Here is an 11702-nt window from a genome sequence, read left to right on the forward strand (position 1 = left end):
TCTTTTCATTCATTCTCTCACATAAATACTATAGACTCCCTGCCAACAGGTCTACAGTGATAGGGATGAGCAGTTCCAGTGTGAGACAGAATGAGACCCAGGGTGAGGAAGGAGGAGAGACAGGGTGAGCAGTGTGCCTGATGGCCGGGATGTCTGTGTGGGGAAGGGGGTTTGCCCAGAATTGGATAGGGGGATTGGATTAGTAAGAGCTTGTGACCCAGCTGGATAGAAAAGGAAGAAAAAAAAATACTTTTGCAATATTGTGGGTGGGTAGGTGGGGTACTGTGAGGAAACAGAGAGAAAGTAACAGGGACAATGTGTCCTGGAGGTATGGAAACCCTTGTGCTGTGCAGTACATGTAATTAGTTCACGTGAATCACTGCAGCCTTGTGTTTTGGGTGAGTAGGATGTTTATGACAGTCACACATAATGGCAAATGAAATGTGTGAAACCAAAGATGACCCATAATGACAGATTCTTTTTTAGTCAGTTTTGTGTGGGCTTGTCCCAAGAATTGGCGCTGTGCGTGCTGCAACATGAAAGAGCGATTTCACAGCTTCAAGTGGCATCAGAAAATTCTCTTTTATGTGCATTCCAGTGCTTCTGCTTTTTTTTTATTTTTTGGGGTGGGGAGTTTTATGTGTTGCACTATTTTTTTTTAAACTGGAAGACTATACAAGTCTCAGTCAGTGTGTCACGGGCAGGGTCATAGATTAATTTCAATCTGAAAAAGGACAGCTTGACAAAAATACGTAAATAAAAAATGAATAAAGCATCTCCTTCTACTAGTTTAAAAAGAAAAAAAAATTGCTGAAATCGGACAAGAGTTCTTAATAGGCAGGTCACTGTTTAACTCCTGTAATATTCATTACCTCCCCACCCCCATGCCCCTCTGTTGTTGGTGTTGTATGTGACACAATGCTGTCCTAACTCATTAATGCAAAGCCTTTGGGAGCCATTGAGTATTGACAGATCCCAAACAGGGTTAACAGCACCACATCTCTTACCCTGACATAACATGTACTAATGGTCTTTTTTGCAGGAAGGAGGCATCGCCTAGATGGGGGGGAGGGCTTCTAGGCTGTAATGCCCCCTGCTGTTCATGGGGAGGCAATAATTATCCCTCAGATGATAATTATTGATTTCCAATTGTTTTTAAATGAATATTGATCTACAGGTTTCTCCTGTTAGGCACAACACCCCAAGGATTAGAAAAGATGCTTCAGTGGTGCTGCCGCAACAGTGTTTTGGCTCAAATTTCTGGTGTTTGTTTATCTTGGTAGGTACTTCATTGATCGACACACAGATCTGGAGAGGCAGTTCAACATCAATGTGGACAATGGCAGGATCACGCTGGCCAAACCATTGGACAGAGAGACAGACATGTGGCACAATATTACAGTAACAGCCACAGAAGTCAGTAAGTAACATTTGCTGGCTCTGTTCTCCCCTGCTGTGCACACTGTCCGTAATGATTTACCCCCAAAGCTTTAGAAAATAAAGCTTTGGGTTTTTTTGTTTTTTAATGGGTAACAGCAGAAACACATGTATGCTATCTTACTCCTTTGAACAACTTTATGGGTGTTCTCAGTCAAAGGAATCACTGACCTGCTTCACAAAGTTCTCCATTCAACAGTATAGAGCTGCTTTCTAAACCAGCACTTTTAATCGCTCCAAGAGTATGGCACAAACAATTAGCATTTGAATCCACAGAGGCATTAAATACGTTAATTTGCTGAGTTTTGATTGAATTAAACAGCTCAGTAGTCAATTTGTGAAAGTGCAAGAACATTAAGACGTATCAAATAAACAGTTTTAAAGACATGCTCCAGAGTGGATTGCTCCAACGCCAGCATCCATTACAGATTAGAGAACATCTGCGAACCGCAAAACTCACTGACTATGTAGAAAATCTTGCCGGCAGAGCTACAAACAGCTCCAACCATATGTAAGGCTTTATTTGCATACAGATTGTTTCAGGGGGGCTGTATGTTGTGATAAAGCTTAATGTACCCCTTTAAGCTATTGGAATAGAAATTTACACAGCTTGTAACTTTTTTCTGTCCGATTCGTCTCTTCTATCTCTTCCTCCTCTCTATGTCTCATCATCTATCTGTCGCTTTCTTTCTTTAATCAAAGAAAACACATATTAATTGTCAGAAAATAGAAAGAAAAAAAAGTCCGTACACTGTCGCAATGTTTTGGCCATGCGGTAAAGACAAATCCCACCGTCGCAGCAGCCTATTGGAGAAACTGAATGTGTCTCATTTGATAAGCTGGTTCCCTTGTCATGTCGTGCACCCTTACATTGAAAGCACATTTTCATGCCTCTTGGCAAAGTAACTGTGGCTTGAGATAGTGGCATCTCTGAGAACACCTAATAGGAATTTGCCAAAATAAATACAGCAGTTTTGCTATTCTTCACGGATGGGGAGGAGAAGCCGGTGTCTTCTCTGGCGTGAAAAGCAATAGATGTGTTCCCAGTTCTATCCCGATGCCATTTGCCACCCAAACTGAGGAACGTTCTGCTGCCTCGCACCAGTTGACATCTGACTAATCAGATTCTATTCCCTGTCTGCTACTAGGGGGAAATCGCTTGCGAGGGGAGGGCACACTGTCTCCCCTCCCTCTGCTCTAATCCATCTATCACTGTCTATCAGACTGTCAATTTCCACTCACCTCACTGCTTACCTCTTTTTCAATTCATCTCCTGGAAAGGCTGAAGGCCCTGAGTTTCTACTGCGTCTACTGCTTCATTTTAAGGTTTTACTGAAATTATGAAAGAGAAAAAAACCTAATGCTTTTATGCAAATAATTTGGTATTCCATGCTCAGAAATGTATATTAATGTAATCCTCTGTGACAGTGGTTTAATTTCTTCATAGAAATGTGACAGTGTAACTTTTAAAGACAACAGCTGTTGGAATGGCGGGACTTATCCTAGAACATAAGCAGTGAAAGGCAGTCTGGCACTTTTCACGGCACTCAGGATTTCTGCTGCTGCAGCTTCACTCTGTCTGGTATGGCCCGATGTTTTTAGCAGATAAAATCTGAGAACTCTGGGAAAATGCGATCACATATGCTGATTTTATGATGTGGTACCTGGTATACAGCATAAAGTATGTTGTATATAAGCATGTCCTCAGTGTAGCTAATCTGTAAAAATGAAAGGAAATTACAAAAACACACACACGGTTCAAGAAAAATGTAGTGTACGTCTAAAATAACATTGCAAAGCATTCTCTTAAATTGATAATTTTCCAAATCAATAAAAATAATTTAAACAAAAATCACTATTGTCACTGGCCATGGTGACACAACCGTCTTGGGTCCACATTAATAGATAATTGCTTTTAAAGTTGGCATTTGCACCACTGATTAATAAATACACCATTCACAGAGACTCTCGAAAGCGACTGTCAATTACCAGTGATGAATAATTCCAATCAAAATCTAATCTAATTAAACTGCCTTTTATTGTCTTTTTAGACTTCAGTTACCAATGACTCATTAATATGCATGTTTTAACCCTCATGTTTTAAACATTACAGTGTACAGGGGATTTTCAAAAGCACTTTGAATAGGATTTTTTTTCCATTTCTGTTGCCTAGAATCCTGTTTTGCATCGTTGATACTGGCTGAAATTTAGATTGATGTGGCTTATCATCTGTCCTCCCATCAGCCCAGGAAATGAAGGGAGAATAAAGATGGAAAATAAAGGAAATTAAAACTAGGTCACAGAATTTACCTGGGATATCAAGTATAACATTTTTTCTATCACTGGCTCTTCTTATTTATTAATCTCCACTTTTCCTCTACATCTTTTGATTCCTTATGATTCTATCTATCTATCTATCTATCTATCTATCTATCTATCTATCTATCTATCTATCTATCTATCTATCTATCTATCTATCTATCTATCTATCTATCTATCTATCTATCTATCTATCTATCTATCTAATCAGGAAATCACAGTCAGATATCAAGGGCAGTTGTGGCCATCAGAGTAATGGACATTAACGACAATGCACCCGAATTTGCCACCGAATACGAGGCCTTTTTATGTGAAAATGGAAAGCCTGGACAGGTAAGGAAAGAAGACGCTCATTCATCAAAGCAGTTATCTATCAATTTCTTACTCTCTGTCCTTTTCTTTCTCTTTCTCCTCCTTTGTAATGATTGGCCACAGTGAATTATAGGCTATTTATTTCAGTGGGAAACTACAGAGGTGGGAGTACGGTCTTTTTTCTCCACAAAAGTCCTCCTTCCATACAGTGTGCGCTGAGCAAAGGGGAAATGAGAGCAGTCAGGATTGATCAGAGTGGATCATAATTCAAGACTGTCTTTCATGTCCTCCTCCAGATGGCACAATGCTTCCCCCAGCCAAAAATCGTGGACAAGTACTTAGCATTCTCCTTTTCATCAATCGACCTCATTCACGGGACCTGTGTATATACCATAGGGAGTTTTATTGAAAGGAGGAGAGAGAAAAAAAAGTAAACAGAGAAAAGATGAAACTGTCCTGCCGGGCCTGAATTCTAATTTCCAATAAATCATAAAGACATACAGTGTGATAAGACCTATGATGACAGATTAACAGATAGAGCCAGGAGCCTGAAAGTGTGCCAGACTAGACAGGACCTCATTGATAATAATCTCAAACTCCAGGAATGAATAGGGCACATATTTCATCAGGTATGATCCAGCCACTATTACACTGAGGCAATCTGCGGTGGCAAAAACAGAGTAATGAATAGGCTGCCTCCTCTAATGGTTTTGAGCCCTCCTCTGTAAATCTGCTTTTCTATCTGTTTTCAACACAGGTGATCCAGACTGTCAGTGCGGTGGACAAAGATGACCCAATCCAGGGCCATTACTTTGACTATCGTTTAGTCCCTGAGATGCTAAACAACCCCAATTTTACCATCAAAAACAACCAAGGTGAGAAGCAGGTGACATCAGAGAAAAATAAGTCTTTTGTGGCAGAATGACTGAAGTTTCTGCAAATTTTTTCAATGGCTTTCCAGTCTAATCTCCAACCCGCGGCACGTTAGCCATACTGGAGATGAAATCTGGTGGATCAGTGTAGCTCACAATTAGCAGATGTGAAATTGTCTGGACACCAGCTTCTTTTTACTCCCCAGCGCGTTTTGAGGGAAACTAAATGAATGGGATCCAAATGGCTTTTCCTGGTATTCTTTCAGCTAAATGTAGGGTGACTTCCTAGGAGCTGTTGCAGTGTGGCAGATGGTACTAAATTTATTTGCTAAATACTCTGAATGGTTTATTTGCCATTTTCTCATGTTTTTTATTCCATTCCTCTTCTCTTGCCTTTCCTTCATTACCGACTCTGAACCGACTGTGTTCACCATGAGTTGTGTAATAGTTTCAGCTTGGGGCAGAAAGATCTTCATATGGTACTACCCTTCTGTTCCGATGTGGAAGCTGTAGGCAAAGTTACTGCTACCTCTCTTTGATGCAAGATGAGTTTGTATAAATCAGGTCAAGTGGGCTACCATTTTTTTTATTATAATATTTTTAACAAACCTTGCGCTTCTGAACAGCACTGGCAGGATATGTGCATAACATCCCAACGTGTTATGAATAAAAGGCTGCATCAGCACAGACTTGCTTCAGATTATTTAGTCTTAACTCTGGATCAACTTCAAAGTTTATAAAACATGCATGCTCCTGAATCCTGTCCTTTTGTGCAGAGGAGATTTATTAGTTTCTTAAGATGATGTAACAGATAAAACCTCCACTAGAAATGATTCACCTCTAAAAGCACAGCTCTGTGTTTGACCAGTGAACAAAAAGCCTCCTCTCTTCCTCAAATGCCTGAAACAAAAGTAAATATGTGTTGTGGTTTGGTTCCATATATTACATACCACTTGTCTATGGTAATGTTAATTCTAAACAGAAAAAAGCACCATTGCACCATATTCCTCTGCACTTGAGTGACTATTTCTATCTGAGGCGGCAGCTGTGGGAGACACTTCAGTGAAGAGCGCCGGGCTCCTGTGAGCCTCTGTGTGCTGCTTTTGTTTGTGATGATGAGTCTAATTGTAGGGAATGCACAGTGAAGAGGTTAGGGGTAGCCTGCCATGGGGAAAATGGCGAAGGTTCTGACCAGCTATATAGAAGATACTGAGCGTCCTCACAACTGAGTATTCAGTAGGCGGGATGCAACAGAGCAGGGCTTCCCATCCTTGGTAGCTGAGACAACATACTCACCATGATGCAAAAAATGTAATTCTGCTGATAGACATTATTTTCACACTAACATTTGTATGAGGAAATAACACAATGTTCCTTTTACAAATGCAATGTTCAACACATTAGGAATAAAATGTACTGTTGCTAAATTCATTATGCTCAAGGGTTTTACCGCTACAGTTTCTGGTGGCTAATGTCAAATAGTCTTTGACAGGTACTACTTTATCGTCATTAATAGAACAGAATCATCTCCTTTCAATTCTACATCACCTTTTAGCATTATCTTTATACTTGCGACTATTCAGAGTGATCCTTGTTTATTAAAAAAATTAAAGGGTCCATCAAAAATTTAATTCCTACTTGGCAACACTTTTTTTCCTGGGTGCCTCCAATATTTGAGGTTCATCTCTAGGTGCCCTCCTATTTCCATGACCATCAAGATATATTATGAATAAATGTCATACATACATGCACCGTACATGTGTTTATCTGCTTTTGATTGCCAGAGTGCCTGCTGCACACACTCTACATATGCAATCCACACAGTATATCCAAATTTAAACTGCAACCTTGTAATCCAGGACCTAATACAGTTAGACAGACAGTTAGATGCTGAATAATTTTCTCTAAAATTGCTCCTTCACTTTACCTCTACTTTTTTTTAGCATCATTGTGAGCGGGACAAGTAGCACTGTCCAGTAACTGCAACAGTCCATATCGCAGTTACTGGTTATGATACATTGCTGATAAATCGTCTCTTAAAAATTTAAATATAAACAGACTTTTCAAATAAGAGTGTAACTATTCAGACTGCCCAAAGTTTTGTCATTATGCCCCCTCTTTCCTCCTACAACACCAAAGAATTGTGTCTTTCACCCCGACTTGCTGAACCAGCTACAAGACAAAGGTTAGCAAAGGAAAAATGCTTGCTAATGTAATTTTGCAGGCTAATTAGCCAATTAGCTGTACACCGAACAGCTTCAAACTTTACCTGCAAGTGTCAGTCAGTTTAAATATTAATTGTTGTAGTCCTTATTCTTCATCACCACTGCTGAATGAGCCTTTACTGCATGTTAACACAAAATTGTCTCCGGCTCTATAAACAACATTTACTGCTGCATGTTAATTTTGTTAATGTTGTGATGCTGAAAGATTGTCAGTGAAACATGTAGTCTTACACTCAGATTTAAGGAAAGGCTTTTTTAGGGACTAATTATTAGTGTCTGTGATTATACAGCATACAATGACATGCCAATAATGAGGACACAATACAACTGTGACACAAACTGACACCCTAACCATTTTGTATATTTATTTCTAGGCAAATTTGGTCCTACCAATATGACCTCTTTCACTTCTTAGATCCTTTCATGTTAGGTTATAAAACATTTAATTTATGTAGGTTGTGAAACTTCAGAGGCATCGGGAATTTGAAAGTGTTTAGACTGTTGGTGTCACTTTTGCTGTCACTGCTGTCATTTGTAGCCTCCCACATAATACGTTATTTATAGCAAATCTTAATTTAAATAAGGCTTTGCTTTTGTCATAGTGACAATTAATATTTCAATGTACACAGTGTTCATCAGAACGCTAACAATCAGTAGATGAAACACTGTTCAAGTGGCCTAATATATAAAAGGTAATAAAAACAGCATTGTTGTAAACCTAGTGAGTTCAGTCTGTTTGAAGGTTATGTGCACAGCTGTCTTTCTCTTTGAGTAGAAACTCCGTATGTCGATTGGCAATTCTATTTTTTACCATCAATAGTTGCTAGGAAAATGCAAATCATCTGCATATCAGAACATGCCCCAATGGTTTACTTCACTATAGTTTATACTTCTTACTATGCAGTGCTCAATGATCTAAATAAAAAGGGACATGTCGGTGCTCACAAAGCAGAGTGTATCACTTTGTGGCAGCACTCATAAGAAAATAAATCTGAGCATATGTTCACATCAATTACAGATTGTGCAAAGCAAATAATTCTATCATGAAGTCTTCCATCTTATGATTAAGTTTGCTCTGTCAACACGAATGTTTCAACTTGGCCCTTCTCTCTGTATCACCCTCAAGCTGCGAGGCAAAGGTTAGACTATCAGAAATCTTGTATGTTTTCCATAAGATCAGCAGGAGTAGGTTCTTATGGGACTGCAAGTGTTTGATAATGTGAGGAGGCTAAGGAGTGCCAGCTAATGAGCAGACAGCTTCACAGAAGTGCCATCAAAGAGCAGCTGGCACCTTTCTGGGTCGACATGTGCCATCTTCTTAGCCAGTGTCGCCTGCCGTGGTCCCTTCATTTCCTTCACTTTCAAAGAGGGACGGCGAATTCAGATTCACCTTTCTTCAGAATCCTCAAATTGGACTGTAGAGAAACGAAGGAAGGTGGTTGGAATCTATCTACAGCATTGGAATGTGAGAATGCTAAAAAGCCTAATGGCGATTGATGTGAAATTAGTTTACCCTCATGCTGCACTGATCTTCACACAATTTAATAATAGAACTTCAGTCTGTCACCACCATGAATAATAATGGGTTTTTCTCACGCCCTTGCAAAAATTCATCTCTGGCTTTACATCTCTCTGACAGACAATTCAATCAGTGTCCTAGCCAAGCATGATACCTTCCGACGACAGAAACAGGAGATGTACTTCCTGCCAATCATTGTGACGGACAATGGGAATCCGCCGATGAGCAGCACCAACACCTTGACGATCAGAGTCTGTGGGTGCAGTAAGGATGGCATTGTCCAGTCTTGCAACGTGGAGGCGTATGTCTTACCCATTGGACTTAGTATGGGGGCTTTAATTGCCATCCTTGCCTGCATTATACTACTGCTAGGTGAGGTATCCGTTCTGTTGTGCATCATTCCATTGAAGTGGTTTTAATGGATGTTGTAGACATCATAGATTTTTTTCCTCCATAAAAGATGTACTTGTACTAACACAAAAATCCACTTGACCAATCCTAACCTAGTTTCTCGTGTATTTTTCTACCTATTTTTCAATCTTTCTTTCTGACAGTAATAGTAGTACTATTCGTGACCTTGAGGAGACACAAGAATGAGCCTCTGATTATCAAGGATGACGAAGATGTGAGGGAGAATATTATCCGTTATGATGATGAAGGAGGAGGTGAGGAGGACACCGAAGCATTTGACATTGCCACGCTGCAGAACCCGGATGGCATCAATGGGTACCTGCCACGCAAGGATATCAAGCCTGACCTGCAGTTTATGCCACGGGCAGGTCAACATTCGGGTCCAAATGGTGTGGATGTAGATGAATTCATCAACGTACGGCTCCACGAGGCAGACAATGATCCAACAGCACCACCTTACGACTCCATCCAGATCTATGGATACGAGGGCCGGGGATCCATTGCTGGCTCCCTCAGCTCACTGGAGACAGCGTCATCAGACTCTGACCAGAACTATGACTATCTCAGAGAATGGGGTCCACGCTTCAGAAGACTTGGGGAGCTCTACTCTGTGGGTGAGAGTGACCGTGAGACCTGACCTTTGATTTCTTAAAAACAAACAAACAAAAAAAAAGACTTAAGATTTTTTTTTTCTGTCCACATACTTGTGTATTGAACGCTAGGGGGTTTGTTGGCTTTTAGAAACTGGTGTTTAAAAAGAAAAAAAAAACAGTTAATAACAAGGGAGGCCACCTTTTTGTAATCTTTTTAGAGTGAGGTATAGCAGTTGTCATCTACTATGTCAAGCGCATTATAATTGTTCAGCCAAACAATGTCTTTATTAGGAGATCTATGATTCTTGTGGAGTGTAACTTAGATTCCGTTGTGGAGTGTCTAGCAGTATTTTGGGTGTTAGTCATTTACTGTGACTACCAGTAGCAGAAAAACCCTGGCATTGCTGGTAGTTGCTCAGTGAACAGATATTTGTGGGTTCTCTGAAGCTTGAGCGGACACCATGCTCGATGCTCCATGGACAACAAGCTGGACTACAGAAGGTGGAGAGGGTTTCCTGTCTCCCTAAGCCATGCAGCTGATGGTGATTGCAAGGAACAAGACAATGACAAAGCAATATATGGTCTTCATTACAATGATGAATGTATGTATGATTTGAAAAAAAGCAAAAAGACAAACCAGTATTGGCTTTAAGGTGAATTTGTTATCATTTGATATGTTCTCTGGTGGCCACATTTATAAACTATCTAAAGCCCAGAAAGGCTTGCTTTATACAACTCTTTGTATTTACATGCTACAGGTGTGGGTTGCAAGCGTTACTAGCCTATAAAAGACTGAAGTGAAGACAAAAAAGAGAAATGTAGAAACTCTGAGGCCTTCTTTTTACAGAAGCAACATTAAATACAATTGTAATCTACTGTTTTTGACAAGAGATGTGTTGATTCTTCATTATTGTTCTGAGTTTTTGTATATCTGCTCCTAAGTCTTTTTTTTCTGTGCTGACTATTTGAAGTGAGTGTGTTCAGATTATTTCACATTCAACAGTTTTTTTCTAACCACTCAAACACTATTTCATAACAGCCAAACCATATCATAAACCTATTGCAGTTGATGATGTAGATTAGATTTAAGCAGGCAAACAAGACCTCTAGGTTACTGTAGCAATGCAGATGAATTCATTAATTGGGACTTCAGAAATGGGATCTTTCTGACACATGCTAATTCTGTGTAAAATATATTTCGTAATATATTCCGAGGTGCAGCGTCTGAGCACAATAGTCCAATTGAGAACTAAGTGACTCTTTTTAAACATCAAATCTCATTTAGGAAACACAGATTGTGTTAGCCCAAGAAAAATGAATTTGCGGATCAGGACCATGTGCATATTGTGCTTACACTGTATGATATCAATAAAAAGACTTGTACTGTACATAGAGTTACTGCTAACGTCATTAGCTTTCAATGAGGTGGTAGGTTTTGTCTCTGCACGTTAGCTCTTGCACATTATGAGAATTTCAATGGCACTACAGCTGCGTGCATACTCAGTTTGTACTGATACAGTATTATGGCAGTTCTCGGTAGACTAAACAATATATATGGAATAGTCCTACATGCAGATCATATTTTCTACTGTGCTTTAATGCTTATAAATGTGTATGTTCAATTATTTACTCCCTGTACTGTAATCTAAGATACCCTGTATTGTTTCCTACTTTGTGAAATATATTTTTATAAATATTGCCGAATGAGTGTGCTTTTCTTATACAGGCTAGAGGTCAACACTACAAAACATTGAAGACAGTGCTACACAGCAAAATCTCCAGTGTTAAATTAACACTAGAGAGTGTCTACATGGGTCCACACCTCTGAGTGTTAAATACAACACTGTTGAGTGTTAAATTAACACTTTTGACAGTGTTATATGTTTAAAAGTAACCTGGTCAGTTTTGAAGATTAACAATGGCTAACACTGAGCAGTGCTGATTTTCTAACACTGGAATATTTCTAACATTTTGAGTTATTTTCCAGTGTTAGAAAATCAGCACTGCTCAGTGT

General features: G+C 39.5%; 1 protein-coding gene across 1 annotated transcript in view; it reads left to right on the forward strand.

The window, feature by feature from the left end:
• The window catches only part of cdh8 (cadherin 8), a 99705-nt gene extending 88352 nt beyond the window's left edge, over positions 1-11353 (forward strand). Inside the window, exons 9-13 of the mRNA XM_086305065.1 lie at positions 1284-1420; positions 3968-4089; positions 4826-4943; positions 8805-9056; positions 9239-11353. Coding sequence (XP_086161191.1) covers positions 1284-1420; positions 3968-4089; positions 4826-4943; positions 8805-9056; positions 9239-9732 — 1123 coding nt within the window. The 3' untranslated portion in view covers positions 9733-11353. The remainder of the gene's footprint in view (positions 1-1283; positions 1421-3967; positions 4090-4825; positions 4944-8804; positions 9057-9238) is intronic.
• The last annotated feature ends 349 nt before the right edge of the window (positions 11354-11702 follow it).

The sequence above is a fragment of the Aulonocara sp. 'chitande type north' Nkhata Bay genome, linkage group LG1, assembly GCF_057382095.1.
Source record: "Aulonocara sp. 'chitande type north' Nkhata Bay isolate Kocher_YH1m ecotype deep benthic linkage group LG1, A_spYH_male_GT1.1, whole genome shotgun sequence".
Classification (NCBI taxonomy): domain Eukaryota; kingdom Metazoa; phylum Chordata; class Actinopteri; order Cichliformes; family Cichlidae; genus Aulonocara; species Aulonocara sp. 'chitande type north' Nkhata Bay.